Here is a 13,472-nt window from a genome sequence, read left to right as displayed (position 1 = left end):
ACAATGGAATACGTTTATGAAGATTTTACACTATTGTGGAGAGATGCACTGTTTGGATTCTTTACCTACAATAGAAATAAGTTGAAACAATTTTATGTAATTCATTTCATTATTCTTTTGGCCAAATTTCATATTCACAAATGTAAATTTACAAACAAAACACCACGATTTATTACCTTACCATTTTTTCAAAACTGTATTTTAAGACAATTAAATACTCTACCAACAAAAAAGCTATTAGAATTGTAAATGTTTGTATATGTCCCTTAAGGTCCATGTGTAATGTGATATTGTACCCCCTAGCCCAATTGTCCTTTGTATATTCTTTATATATACTTGTGTTCCATGTACTTTGTGTATTGATTAGTTGTTAATTAAAATAATAATAATAATAAAAACAAGTTATTCTTCTTCGATAAGGTTTAACGGCTGTTGACATCCAATAAATGTTGCATTGCCGCCACCTACTAGACTGGAGTATAACTCCCTTATACGTTGCTTGAAAAATAAATAAACAAATAACCTACCATCTAACTACACTCACAAAAAAATATTATAATAAAATTAAAAAATAAACACCACCCTACTCCACTATTTGAATCTATTTAGTCCTACTTCAGGCCAACAGCCTGAAAGGATGTAACACCACCACTCAACACACCCTGCAACTCTTCTGACGCAAAATCTTGCACACCCAAATACCTCTCTGCAGCTGCCACCACCACCTCAATTCTCTGCGACTTATGTTCCATCCTTGCAGTACAGTTGATAACCATTGCTATAAATGCAAAACATCTAATCTTAACTGAAACATATATCACTTGTTGGTACAGATCTACTATTCACACCACTCCTCTCAGGATCCCTCCCCCTTGACCCATCTTCCTCAACTTTCTTCACTGCCTCAGCATATGACAATTTCTGCACTACTCTTACCCTGGAAACCTCAAACTGCCTCTCTCGCACAGGACATTTCTGATCCCCAGCCCCATGGGTACCCCTACAATTAACACATACCAATACCTTCCCCAATGCTGGTTGAAAGAATGCCAAGAGTGTGCAAAGCTGTCATCAAGGCAAAGGGTGGCTACTTTGAAGAATCTCAAATTTAAAATATATTTTGATTTGTTTGCACTTTTTTGGTTACTACATAATTCCATATGTGTTATTTCATAGTTTTGATGTCTTCCCTATTATTCTACAATGTAGAAAATAGTAAAAAATAAAGAAAAAAAACCTTGAATGAATAGGTGTGTCCACACTTTTGACTGTTGCTGTATGTATTGTCGGTAGCCTGATACTGTAAGCAACATTCTATTTCAATGTTACATTCTAGCAATCAACTGTATGTTATGTATCAATCAAACCTAATGAAATGTGATATATTTTGCACCAACGTTGTCTTTGGATTGTAGCTCAAAATATTGCTGGAGTTATGAAACCCTATGATGAAATTCAAAATTATTGAATGATCAAATCAAATATTATTGCTCACATACACATATTCAGCAGATGTTATTGCAGAAGTAGCGAAATGCTTGTAGGCCAAGGTCTGTTCATCAACACACAGTAGGCCTGCCGATTAGTAGCCTAGAATACCGCCATAATAAATCAGTCCCCCAACAGCAAATAGCAAAACAGAATGAGCAAATTAAGAGATTTATTCCATTTCTGATCGAAAGTACACTGCAATTTTGTTCATTACCCACAAATATATTTCTAATAAGTCTTTAATTAAAAATAAGGCTTCAATTCTGAATTTATTTGGTACCCATTTGTACCCAAAATAACACTGTGCCTGTAAAGAAATATGAAGATGTTTTAACATCTTCTGAAGTTGTGTTGTAAAGGCAGGCCTTTTTATAAACATTGTGGATTTTCTGTTTCTTCTGCATCCATTATGCCTGATAGGTTTCCCTATATCTCTCACTGCTGCTGTGTCATTTCACTGTGCCCTCTATACTACCCTAATGCAGCAGGCCAAGAGGGAAATGAAAGCCAACCCCTTAAGATACTGTAAACTGATGGTAGGGGTACTCTACCTACATGTACATATTGCCTCAATTACCTTGACTAAATGGTGCCCCCACACATTGACTCTGTACCGGTACCCTCTGAATATAGGCTCGCTATTGTTATTTTACTGCTGCTGTTCAATTATTTGTACCTTTGATTTTCATTTTTTTTTTTACTTAGCTATTTTTTACTTAACACTTATTTTTCTTAAAACTGCATTGTTGGTTAAGGGCTTGTAAGTAAGCATTTCACTGTAAGGTTGTTGTATTCGGCGCATGGGACAAATATAATTTGATTTGACTTAACTATATGTAAAATAATTTGCCTGAAGCCTATTTCCCCCAGAGGTTTGAGGCTTATGTTAAACCTGCTATGATACTTAAATGATCTCTATCACAATTAAAACAACAGAAACTGAAGAAAGTCACAACAGAAGAAAATGATTGACTGTAATGAGTAAGGCTGCTATTATGAGAGCGTGTGCTGCCTACCATGTGTGTGTGTGTGTGTGTGGTTTCAGTGTCCACTGTCGTGGCAAGTTGAGTGGTTCTGGCTGAAGACTCCTGGTTTGAAAATAGTCCCTGGTTTATTGGTAGAATATTCCTGACATACAAAAGGTTCCTGGTTTGGAAATGATGCTAAGGTTAAAGAGGGTCTGTTGTGATAGGCAGACCCAGAATGAAGTGGATTTAAGGGAATAGTGATTGGCAGGTCAGTCTCTGTGAGTGGGGCCTGCTAGCTGTCTGGCAGTCCGGCGTTGGTCTTCTTGTCATGGATGGAGCTTAGCATGTCTGAGACGAGCTCCTCAAGCCCATAGGTCGACTTCCAGCCCCAGTCTCTCTGTGCATTGGAGTCATCAAACCTCACTGGCCAGCTGTCTGCTACACACCAGGGGACAATCATGGTCAATAGTTATTTTACACATCACAACTTTCATAAGACCCAATGATGACAACATTCATGATTGGGGACCGTGTGAAGCAAACCCAGAGCAAATAAAATTTGATTTGATTCGATTTGAAATAGCAATGCTGTAGGAGGTCAAGGATGAGAGAAAGGCTGACATGTAAGGCTTACAATATTTAATACAAAAATACAATGCATATCTACTCTAGCCTATACACTATGAAGGATAAAATGTTTCATATACTTCTACTATGGCTTAATTCAAATCACACATCTTGAGGTTCAATAACAATTAAAAACACTCCACAGACAGTCAGACACACACCAATAAGGTGAACAATGAACATACCAATGGTCTGGCGGACAGAGTCAGGGTTATAGGTGACCTTGAGGTGGGGCAGGTGCTTGCGTATTTCCGTGGAAACTTCCTCGGGGGTGAAGCTCATGGCAGCGATGTTGTACGTGCGCAGCGACAGTTGGCATTCCGGGGCATGCATGAACTCCACAGTCGCACGGTGGCAGTCACCAATGTGCATCATGGGCAGACGTGTGTCAGCGCGTAAATAGCACTCGTGGTGACCTGTGCTGAGTGCATCGTGAAAAATCTGGACAGCATAGTCTATGGGAAAGGAGAGCAAAAAAGTACACAGAATGTATTGGAATATATCCCTATGGCATTAATACCTTAATAAATGATTATATGATAAATATGGGTTACCTGTTGTTCCTCCCCCAGGCTGTGTGTTAGCTGAGATGATGCCAGGATAGCGTAGGCAGCGGAAGTCCAGTCCATACTTGTGATGAAGATACTAACAGAGAGAGATTTAACACAATCAAAGCAAATAACCAGCAAAAGCATATTCCACTTAATCTGCACTTGGTTAATTAATTTACTTACTTTCTCTGAAAAATCTACATGTGAAAACTCTCTTGCTTTAAGAGAGGACCGGCAGGTTGTGTGCTCTCGCTTTAAGAGAGGACCGGCAGGTTGTGTGCTCTCGCTTTAAGAGAGGACCGCTAGGTTGTGTGTGTGCAAGAGTGTGCATTTGACAGCAATGTGGTCGCATTATGACTGCATCTATGACTGTTTGTGTGTTGATGTGTGTATATTTGTATGTATGAACATAACAGGTCACACCTCCCCCATCAGTTCGGCGTGCACTTTGGACACCCCATAAATGGTGTGAGGCCTCTGGACACACAGGTCAGGTGCGGGGTCACGGGGAGAAGAAGGGCCAAAAGCTCCGATGGTGCTAGGGACAAAGAGACGTAAGCAGCTCTCCAGAGCCAGGTCCAGCACATTATGAAGGCCTAGAAAGAACAGCAAGGAGTGAAGCTTTAGACAAAAACATACAAACCTTGCAAAAAGGGATACAGTGATACTGCCCTGGATACTGTGGTAGCTTGTGTGTGTGAATTTGGAGCTGACCTGTGATATTGATCTTGCGTGCCAGGGCCACATTGGCCTCTCCTACAACACTGAGTAGAGCGCTGTAATGCACCAGCCAGGTGATGCGGTTATTCACCACCAACTCTCTGAGGTTCTTATAGTCCAACACGTCAGCATACACAAACGGGCCTGAGGGAGAGGAGAAGAGATTGACAAACTACGGATTGCCCCTTCAAGGCAGGGAACATGTTATTTTCTGCAGAAAAGAAGAGGATTTGAGAAGCGCAGTATGGAGATGTGCATGGACATTGAGATCAATAGAGAATTGCTGATCGTGCCAAATAAGAAAACTTACCACTTCTGTACACTTCTGGTGGAGCCTTTTTAATATCCGATAGGATAACGTTTTCTGTTCCGTACTGTTTCCTACACATTGATGTTCAATTAATATATGACATTTCAGTTCATTCCTGGAATTTATGGAATTGAATTGGATAGGAGCCCAACCCCAGAAGATGTTAAGTGAGAATTCGACAACCTGGGGAATATTCAGGCTATCAACATCGAAGAAATCAGCATTGAAGAAAAGATTGCTCTTTGGGTTTTTTTCTTACCTCAGGATTTCTGCAAGCCCCACACCTAACTGGCCAAGTGTCATGTTGTCTTGTCTCTGTCCTTTCCCTTCACCCTGTCTCCCTCTGCTGGTCGTGTTAGGTTACCTTTTCTCCCCCGCTTTCCCCCAGCTGTCCCTTGTCTCCTCTAACTACCCATTCACCCCGTTCCCCACCTGTGCCCTTTTTTCCCTCTGATTAGGTCCCTATATCTCTCTCTGTTTCTGCTCCTGTCCTTGTCGGATTCTTGTTTGTTTGTGTCATTCATGCCTGAACCAGACTGTCGTCATGTTTGCTGTAACCTTGTCCTGTCCTGTCGGAATCTGCCGGTCCATCTGAGCCTACCTATGTTTGGTAATTAAAGAAGCTCTGTTTAAGTTGATTCGCTTTTGGGTCCTCATTCACGCACCGCAACAGAAGAATCCGACCAAGAATGGACCCAGCGACTTCGGATCCTCTCCACTCAGCCGTCGAGATCCAGGGAGCGATGCTAGGCAGACACAAGCAGGAATTGTCTGCTGCTCGACATGCCGTTGAGACCCTGGCCACCCAAGTCTCCAACCTCACAGAACAGGTTCACCATCTCCGCCTCGATCCACCGGCCACTTCCAGGGCTTTCGAATCTCCGGAGCCCAGAATCAATAACCCGCCGTGTTACTCTGGGGAGCCCACTGAATGCCGCTCGTTCCTCACCCAGTGTGATATTGTGTTTTCTCTCCAGCCCAACACTTACTCCAGGAGCACTGCTCGTGTCGCCTATGTCATATCTCTCCTTATTGGACGGGCTCGTGAGTGGGGCACGGCAATCTGGGAGGCAAGGGCTGAGTGTACTAACCAGTATCAAGACTTTAAGGAGGAGATGATACGGGTTTTTGATCGATCTGTTTTTGGGGAGGAGGCTTCCAGGGCCCTGTCTTCCCTATGTCAAGGCAATCGATCCATAACAGACTACTCTATTGAGTTTCGCACTCTTGCTGTCTCCAGTGGCTGGAACGAGCCGGCCTTGCTCGCTCGTCTTCTGGAGGGTTTCCGCGCAGAGGTAAAGGATGAGATTCTCTCCCGGGAGGTTCCTTCCAGCGTGGATTCCTTGATTGAACTCGCTATTCGCATTGAGCGACGGGTTGATCTTCGTCACCGAGCTCGTGGAAAGGAGCTCGCGCTCTCCGTCGCCTCCCTCTCCGCATCACTACCATCTTCCTCTGCCGGCTCGGGTGCTGAGCCCATGCAGCTGGGAGGTATCCGCATCTCGACTGAGGAGAGGGAACGGAGAATCACCAACCGCCTCTGTCTCTATTGCGGTTCCGCTGGTCATTTTGTCACTTCATGTCCAGTAAAAGGCCAGAGCTCGTCAGTAAGCGGAGGGCTACTGGTGAGCGCTACTACTCCTGTCTCTCCTTCAAGATCCTGCACTACCTTGTCGGTCCATCTACGCTGGACCGGTTCGTCAGCTTCCTGCAGTGCCTTAATAGACTCTGGGGCGGAGGGCTGTTTTATGGACGAGACCTGGGCTCGGGAACATGACATTCCTCTCAGACAGTTAAAGGAGCCCACGGCCTTGTTCGCCCTGGATGGTAGTCCTCTCCCCAGGATTCAGAGTGAGACGCTACCTTTAACCCTCACTGTTTCTGGTAATCATAGTGAAACCATTTCTTTTTTAATTTTTCGTTCACCTTTTCCACCTGTTGTTTTGGGCCATCCCTGGCTAGTTTGTCATAATCCTTCCATTAATTGGTCTAGTAATTCTATCCTCTCCTGGAACGTCTCTTGTCATGTGAAATGTTTAATGTCTGCTATCCCTCCTGTTTCCTCTGTCTCTTCTTCACAGGAGGAGCCTGGTGATTTGACAGGGGTGCCGGAGGAATATCACGATCTGCGCACGGTGTTCAGTCGGTCCAGGGCCACCTCTCTTCCTCCACACCGGTCGTATGATTGTAGTATTGATCTCCTTCCGGGAACCACCCCCCCCCCGGGGTAGACTATACTCTCTGTCGGCTCCCGAACGTAAGGCTCTCGAAGATTATTTGTCTGTAGCTCTTGACGCCGGTACCATAGTCCCCTCCTCCTCTCCCGCCGGAGCGGGGTTTTTTTTTGTCAAGAAGAAGGACGGGTCTCTGCGCCCCTGCATAGATTATCGAGGGCTGAATGACATAACAGTGAAGAATCGTTATCCGCTTCCTCTTATGTCTTCAGCCTTCGAGATCCTGCAGGGAGCCAGGTTTTTCACTAAGTTGGACCTTCGTAACGCTTACCATCTCGTGCGCATCAGGGAGGGGGACGAGTGGAAGACGGCGTTTAACACTCCGTTAGGGCACTTTGAATACCGGGTTCTTCCTTTCGGCCTCGCTAACGCTCCAGCTGTCTTTCAGGCATTAGTCAATGATGTCCTGAGAGACATGCTGAACATCTTTGTTTTCGTTTACCTTGACGATATCCTGATTTTTTCACCGTCACTCCAGATTCATGTTCAGCACGTTCGACGTGTCCTCCAGCGCCTTTTAGAGAATTGTCTTTTTGTGAAGGCTGAGAAGTGCACTTTTCATGCCTCCTCCGTCACATTTCTCGGTTCTGTTATTTCCGCTGAAGGCATTAAGATGGATCCCGCTAAGGTCCAAGCTGTCATTGATTGGCCCGTCCCTAAGTCACGCGTCGAGCTGCAGCGCTTTCTCGGCTTCGCGAACTTCTATCGTCGTTTCATCCGTAATTTCGGTCAGGTGGCAGCTCCTCTCACAGCCCTTACTTCTGTCAAGACGTGCTTTAAGTGGTCCGTTTCCGCCCAGGGAGCTTTTGATCTCCTCAAGAATCGTTTTACATCCGCTCCTATCCTTGTTACACCTGACGTCTCTAGACAGTTCGTTGTCGAGGTTGACGCGTCAGAGGTGGGAGTGGGAGCCATCCTTTCTCAGCGCTCCCTCTCTGACGACAAGGTCCACCCATGCGCGTATTTTTCTCATCGCCTGTCGCCGTCGGAACGTAACTATGATGTGGGTAACCGCGAACTGCTCGCCATCCGGTTAGCCCTAGGCGAATGGCGACAGTGGTTGGAGGGGGCGACCGTTCCTTTTGTCGTTTGGACTGACCATAGGAACCTTGAGTACATCCGTTCTGCCAAACGACTTAATGCGCGTCAGGCGCGTTGGGCGCTGTTTTTCGCTCGTTTCGAGTTCGTGATTTCTTATCGTCCGGGCTCTAAGAACACCAAGCCTGATGCTTTGTCTCGTCTCTTCAGTTCTTCAGTAGCCTCCACTGACCCCGAGGGGATTCTCCCTGAGGGGCGTGTTGTCGGGTTGACTGTCTGGGGAATTGAGAGGCAGGTAAAGCAAGCACTCACTCAAACTCCGTCGCCGCGCGCTTGTCCTAGGAACCTTCTTTTCGTTCCCGTTCCTACTCGTCTGGCCGTTCTTCAGTGGGCTCACTCTGCCAAGTTAGCCGGCCACCCTGGCGTTCGGGGTACGCTTGCTTCCATTCGCCAGCGTTTCTGGTGGCCCACCCGGGAGCATGACACGCGTCGTTTCGTGGCTGCTTGTTCGGTCTGCGCGCAGACTAAGTCCGGTAACTCTCCTCCTGCCGGCCGTCTCAGGCCGCTTCCTATTCCCTCTCGACCGTGGTCTCACATCGCCTTAGATTTTGTCACCGGACTGCCTTCGTCAGCGGGGAAGACTGTTATTCTTACGGTTGTCGATAGGTTCTCTAAGGCGGCTCATTTCATTCCCCTTGCTAAGCTTCCTTCTGCTAAAGAGACGGCACAAATCATCATCGAGAATGTTTTCAGAATTCATGGCCTTCCGTCAGACGTCGTTTCGGACAGAGGTCCGCAATTCACGTCTCAATTTTGGAGGGAGTTTTGCCGTTTGATTGGGGCTTCCGTCAGTCTCTCTTCCGGCTTTCACCCCCAGTCTAACGGTCAAGCAGAACGGGCCAATCAGACTATTGGTCGCATCTTACGCAGTCTTTCTTTTCGCAACCCTGCGTCTTGGTCAGAACAGCTCCCCTGGGCAGAATACGCCCACAACTCGCTTCCTTCGTCTGCGACCGGGCTATCTCCTTTTCAGAGTAGCCTCGGGTACCAGCCTCCGTTGTTCTCATCTCAGTTCGCCGAGTCCAGCGTCCCCTCCGCTCAGGCTTTTGTCCAACGTTGCGAGCGCACCTGGAAGAGGGTCAGGTCTGCACTTTGCCGTTATAGGGCGCAGACTGTGAGAGCTGCTAATAAGCGTAGAACTAAGAGCCCTAGGTATTGTCGCGGTCAGAGAGTTTGGCTCTCCACTCAGAACCTTCCCCTTAAGACGGCTTCTCGCAAGTTGACCCCGCGGTTCATTGGTCCATTCCGTATCTCTCAGGTCATTAATCCTGTCGCAGTGCGACTTCTTCTTCCGCGATATCTTCGTCGCGTCCACCCGGTCTTCCATGTCTCCTGTGTTAAGCCCGTTCTTCGCGCCCCCGCTCGTCTTCCCCCCCCCCCCCCCCCCATCCTTGTCGAGGGCGCACCTATCTACAGGGTCCGTAAGATCTTGGACATGCGTCCTCGGGGCCGTGGTCATCAGTACCTAGTTGACTGGGAGGGGTACGGTCCTGAGGAGAGGAGTTGGGTTCCCTCTCGGGACGTGCTGGACCGTGCGCTGATTGATGATTTCCTCCGTGGCCGCCAGGTTTCCTCCTCGAGTGCGCCAGGAGGCGCTCGGTGAGTGGGGGGGTACTGTCATGTTGTCTTGTCTCTGTCCTTTCCCTTCACCCTGTCTCCCTCTGCTGGTCGTGTTAGGTTACCTTTTCTCCCCCGCTTTCCCCCAGCTGTCCCTTGTCTCCTCTAACTACCCATTCACCCCGTTCCCCACCTGTGCCCTTTTTTCCCTCTGATTAGGTCCCTATATCTCTCTCTGTTTCTGCTCCTGTCCTTGTCGGATTCTTGTTTGTTTGTGTCATTCATGCCTGAACCAGACTGTCGTCATGTTTGCTGTAACCTTGTCCTGTCCTGTCGGAATCTGCCGGTCCATCTGAGCCTACCTATGTTTGGTAATTAAAGAAGCTCTGTTTAAGTTGATTCGCTTTTGGGTCCTCATTCACGCACCGCAACACCAAGGCCTCCTTAACCACAAAGAGAAAAATAATGCATAATACAATGCAGAATTCATAAGCATTCATGAAACAACACCATCTCAATTGTTCTTGTTCATTTGTAGTTGCTAAAAGGTCTCAGAGAATATATGGTGAAAATGTGTTTCTTATGTACAATTTCAGAAAAAAAGTAGGGCTGGATGTTTTGTCATATTCTGCTTCAACCAGGCTGCAACCTTTTTTGTTTTCACCAAAGCTTTATGTACAGACAAAAACTGGCCTCAGGCCATTATTCTGCCCATGGTCACTTGCTGGGGCCTTTTTGTCCCCAGTCTACTCACAGCCTATTGTACTAAGGAAAAGAGGATGGCCACTTACTGAACAGTGAGAACAACTCGAAATGACAAAGAGAATGACAGCATGCCTATGCGTGTATAAACATTTTTTTTTAACAGATTTGACTCAATTTCATAAACACATATACATCCTATAGGGCCTATCTATAGACTATGGGCCATAAAGTGTTATTTGCTACTTGAGATAATAAAAAATAGTTAACCTGTGATGAGAATTCGTGGGTTCTCTGCAGTAGATTGAATTGAATCCTGACTGTTCCACCGGCTGTTCTGTCGGGGCGACCAACTACAGCCCCGGAATGACAAACTACGCGCCCGGCTGCGACAGCCATGGCACAACGATCCGAATAGAGCTGCCGCGGAGGGCATACAGAACCGCATACCCGGTAGCATGTGGAGCTGTTGACCCTGTGGAAAAAGACGGATCAAAGACAACAGGCTATGTTATCTATTTCATCCGGCAAATCAATCTCACTCAGTAGGAATGACACCATTTAGGTCATAGGCACGGTTCATTCTATGGATTAATTCAATAATTACAATTTGAACAGTGCAATCAAATCAAATCAAATTTTATTGGTCGAATACACATATGTAACGTTAGCAGATGTTATTGCGGTTTTAGCTAAATGCTTGTGTTCCTTGCTCCAACAGTGCAGTAATATCTAACAATACATATGAATCTAAAAGTAAAATAATGGAATTAAGAAATATAGAAATATTAGGACGAGCAATGTAGGAGTCCAGAGTGTGTATAAATATAAAATCAAACTGTATTTGTCACATGTGCCAAATACAACAAGTGTAGACTTTACTGTGAATTGCTTAACCCAACAGTGCAGTTTAAGAAGAGTTAAGAAAATATTTACCAAGTAGACTAAAATAAAACGTAATGATAAAAAGTAATAGTAAAATGTAACACATTAAGAATAACAATAACAAGGCTATATACATGGGGAACAGGTACCAAGTCAGTGTGTGGAGGTACAGGTTAGTTGAGGTAATTTGTACATGTAGGTCAAATCAAATCAAATCAAATTTTATTTGTCACATACACATGGTTAGCAGATGTTAATGTGAGTGTAGCGAAATGCTTGTGCTTCTAGTTCCGACAATGCAGTAATAACAAGTAATCTAACTAACAATTCCAAAACTACTGTCTTGTACACAGTGTAAGGGGATAAAGAATATGTACATAAGGATATATGAATGAGTGATGGTACAGAGCAGCATAGGCAAGATACAGTAGATGGTATCGAGTACAGTATGTACAAATGAGATGAGTATGTAAACAAAGTGGCATAGTTTAAAGTGGCTAGTGATACATGTATTACATAAGGATACAGTCGATGATATAGAGTACAGTATATACGTATGCATATGAGATGAATAATGTAGGGTAAGTAACATTATATAAGGTAGCATTGTTTAAAGTGGCTAGTGATATATTTACATCATTTCCCATCAATTCCCATTATTAAAGTGGCTGGAGTTGAGTCAGTGTCAGTGTGTTGGCAGCAGCCACTCAGTGTTAGTGGTGGCTGTTTAACAGTCTGATGGCCTTGAGATAGAAGCTGTTTTTCAGTCTCTCGGTCCCAGCTTTGATGCACCTGTACTGACCTCGCCTTCTGGATGATAGCGGGGTGAACAGGCAGTGGCTCGGGTGGTTGATGTCCTTGATGATCTTTATGGCCTTCCTGTGACATCGGGTGGTGTAGGTGTCCTGGAGGGCAGGTAGTTTGCCCCCGGTGATGCGTTGTGCAGACCTCACTACCCTCTGGAGAGCCTTACGGTTGAGGGCGGTGCAGTTGCCATACCAGGCGGTGATACAGCCCGCCAGGATGCTCTCGATTGTGCATCTGTAGAAGTTTGTGAGTGTTTTTGGTGACAAGCCGAATTTCTTCAGCCTCCTGAGGTTGAAGAGGCGCTGCTGCGCCTTCTTCACGATGCTGTCTGTGTGAGTGGACCAATTCAGTTTGTCTGTGATGTGTATGCCGAGGAACTTAAAACTTGCTACCCTCTCCACTACTGTTCCATCGATGTGGATAGGGGGGTGTTCCCTCTGCTGTTTCCTGAAGTCCACAATCATCTCCTTAGTTTTGTTGACGTTGAGTGTGAGGTTATTTTCCTGACACCACACTCCGAGGGCCCTCACCTCCTCCCTGTAGGCCGTCTCGTCGTTGTTGGTAATCAAGCCTACCACTGTTGTGTCGTCCGCAAACTTGATGATTGAGTTGGAGGCGTGCGTGGCCACGCAGTCGTGGGTGAACAGGGAGTACAGGAGAGGGCTCAGAACGCACCCTTGTGGGGCCCCAGTGTTGAGGATCAGCGGGGAGGTTGTTGCCTACCCTCACCACCTGGGGGTGGCCCGTCAGGAAGTCCAGTACCCAGGTGAAGTCACTATGCAGATATAATATACAGCGAGTAGCATATATGTATGTATATATGTATATATATGTGTGTGTGTCTGTGTTTGTGTGTGATGGGCTGTAATATACATTATGGACCGTGTGTGGATAGAATATGTAGTATATCTGAAGAATACGTGGATAGAATAGTAAATGTACAGCATTAGTTGAATAGGATGGCCTTGACTAGAGTACAGTATATACATTTGAAATTGGTTAAACCGTATGTAAACATTATTCAAATGACGAGTTTTCCATGTCTATGTACATATGGCAGCAGCCTCGAAAGTGCAGGGGTGAGTAACCGGGTGGTACCCTGCCTGTAAGTTCAGGGCAGGGTACTGGATGGAGGCCAGCTAGTGATGCCTATTTAACAGTCAGCCTTGAGATAGAAGCTGTTTTTCAGTTACACATCCGTACAACAATGAGTAGGTTAGTTATGTAACATTGTTGTTTAGCCCATTTAAAACATCAATTTTATACAGTTCATATTGACTGAAACACCACGCGTTATCTTTCAGAAGTAGAATGGATACAAAACAACATGTTACCTGTGTGCTGACAAAAACCTGCAATCAGTCTCTGTTCGTGCCAACCACTTGTTGCCCAAACTGAAGACTTTACAGATCGCACAATCGCGTTTCACGATATGTTACAAAACGAATTTATGAAAATTGCGCTGGTAAAACGGTTTTCACGGTAGTTAACTCTTAGAATTAAAAGATTACCCTCCGATTGG

The 13,472-nt window shown here is 45.5% G+C and overlaps 1 protein-coding gene across 1 annotated transcript; it reads right to left on the bottom strand.

Annotated features, from left to right (window-relative positions):
- Positions 1-2,619: 2,619 nt before the first annotated feature.
- On the bottom strand, positions 2,620-13,373 carry LOC139383766 (L-threonine 3-dehydrogenase, mitochondrial-like). Its single transcript, XM_071128332.1, has 9 exons — positions 13,285-13,373; positions 10,529-10,733; positions 4,927-4,987; positions 4,668-4,738; positions 4,352-4,501; positions 4,061-4,233; positions 3,641-3,731; positions 3,272-3,541; positions 2,620-2,897 (listed from the first exon to the last, which is right to left on the bottom strand). Exons 2-9 carry the CDS (start codon positions 10,716-10,718, stop codon positions 2,752-2,754), a joined length of 1,152 nt encoding a protein of 383 aa, XP_070984433.1. The 5' UTR covers positions 10,719-10,733; positions 13,285-13,373; the 3' UTR covers positions 2,620-2,751.
- Between the last annotated feature and the right edge of the window lie 99 nt (positions 13,374-13,472).

This window comes from Oncorhynchus clarkii, chromosome 25 (genome assembly GCF_045791955.1).
Source record: "Oncorhynchus clarkii lewisi isolate Uvic-CL-2024 chromosome 25, UVic_Ocla_1.0, whole genome shotgun sequence".
NCBI lineage: Eukaryota > Metazoa > Chordata > Actinopteri > Salmoniformes > Salmonidae > Oncorhynchus > Oncorhynchus clarkii.
This window is presented reverse-complemented; position numbering and strand designations above follow the sequence as displayed.

Coding starts and splice junctions, on each gene's coding strand:
- LOC139383766 (XM_071128332.1), bottom strand. CDS start 10,718: ATGCTACCGGGTATGCGGTTCTGTATGCCCTCCGCGGCAGCTCTATTC. Junction 4,988..10,528: donor CCCACGAATTCTCATCACAG/GTTAACTATTTT, acceptor GTGAAGGGAAAG/GACAGAGACAAGACAACATG. Junction 3,732..4,060: donor ACGCCGAACTGATGGGGGAG/GTGTGACCTGTT, acceptor TCTCTCTGTTAG/TATCTTCATCACAAGTATGG.